Source organism: Myotis davidii, unplaced genomic scaffold (genome assembly GCF_000327345.1).
Source record: "Myotis davidii unplaced genomic scaffold, ASM32734v1 scaffold428, whole genome shotgun sequence".
Lineage (NCBI taxonomy): Eukaryota > Metazoa > Chordata > Mammalia > Chiroptera > Vespertilionidae > Myotis > Myotis davidii.
The window spans coordinates 369,032-370,029 of record NW_006299834.1 but is presented as its reverse complement, the minus strand read 5'-3'; the positions used below and the strand labels follow the sequence as shown (position 1 = coordinate 370,029).

General features: G+C 64.3%; 1 protein-coding gene across 1 annotated transcript in view; it reads left to right on the top strand.

The window, feature by feature from the left end:
• PARVB (parvin beta) overlaps positions 1 to 998 on the top strand; it is a 98,748-nt gene that overhangs the window by 32,742 nt on the left and 65,008 nt on the right. Inside the window, exon 2 of the mRNA XM_015571904.1 lies at positions 832 to 921. Coding sequence (XP_015427390.1) covers positions 832 to 921 — 90 coding nt within the window. The remainder of the gene's footprint in view (positions 1 to 831; positions 922 to 998) is intronic.

Genomic DNA, 998 nt, shown 5'->3' with positions numbered 1-998 from the left:
AGAACAGGGTGTGGAGGGCACGGTGTGGAGGACACGGTGTGGAGGACACGGTGTGGAGGCCACGGTGTGGAGGACACGGTGTGGAGGACACGGTGTGGAGGCCACGGTGTGGAGGACACGGTGTGAAGAACACGGTGTGGAGGACACGGTGTGAAGGCCACGGTGTGGAGGACATGGTGTGGAGGACACGGTGTGAAGGCGAGGCCGATAGTGCTGCTGCGCTCCCTGGCGTCTCTCCAGTGCGGGAGCAAGGGATCCTTTCTGCCGCCGTGGGATCCATGCTGTACCCCTCACCCCCAACCCCAGATCCTGTGGACCCTGCACCCCAATACACACAACCTGTGCTCTCCGGACAGGAGGTCGAGGCCGACCCTGGGCAGCATCTGTCATCCCACCATCAGGGTCTGTCCCCACGAACGTGGCCTCGACCGTGGCCTTGCTTTAGATTCTGTGCTCGCTCCCCCCTTCCCCGTGTGCGTGCCGGGAGGGGCCTGCACACCTCAGCCCCGAGGCTGTGACACGCTTGTCCGTCAGCGGCCTCGGGCGATCGGGGAGCCTCCAGAAGCTTCCGTGACTTAATCATGGATTCCACGGGGCAGGGGCAGCGGACCAGCGGGCCCGGCGGGGCAGGGGGAGTATTTGGCGGGGGAAGAGCTGCAGAACATAGTCTTGCTTCGGATCATTTTTCCTAGACTTTTTCTGGGCGACAAGCCATTTAGGAATGTTTGTTACGTGCCTAAGAGCAGGAGTTGCTTTCGCTTTGTTCCCCTGCCAGCTCGGGCAGCCGCGTGCTCCATGGTCACTGACCGTTTCTCCTTCCTCTGCCCGCAGTGACCGACCTGCAGGAGGAGGGCAAGAACGCCATCAACTCGCCGATGTCGCCGTCCTTGGCCGACCTGCACCCCGAGGACACCCTGCTAGGTACCGTGGGCTCGCCGACCCCCCGCTGTGCACCGACCCCCCCCCACCCCCTGCCGAGTGCCGGCCGCCTCCCGCGG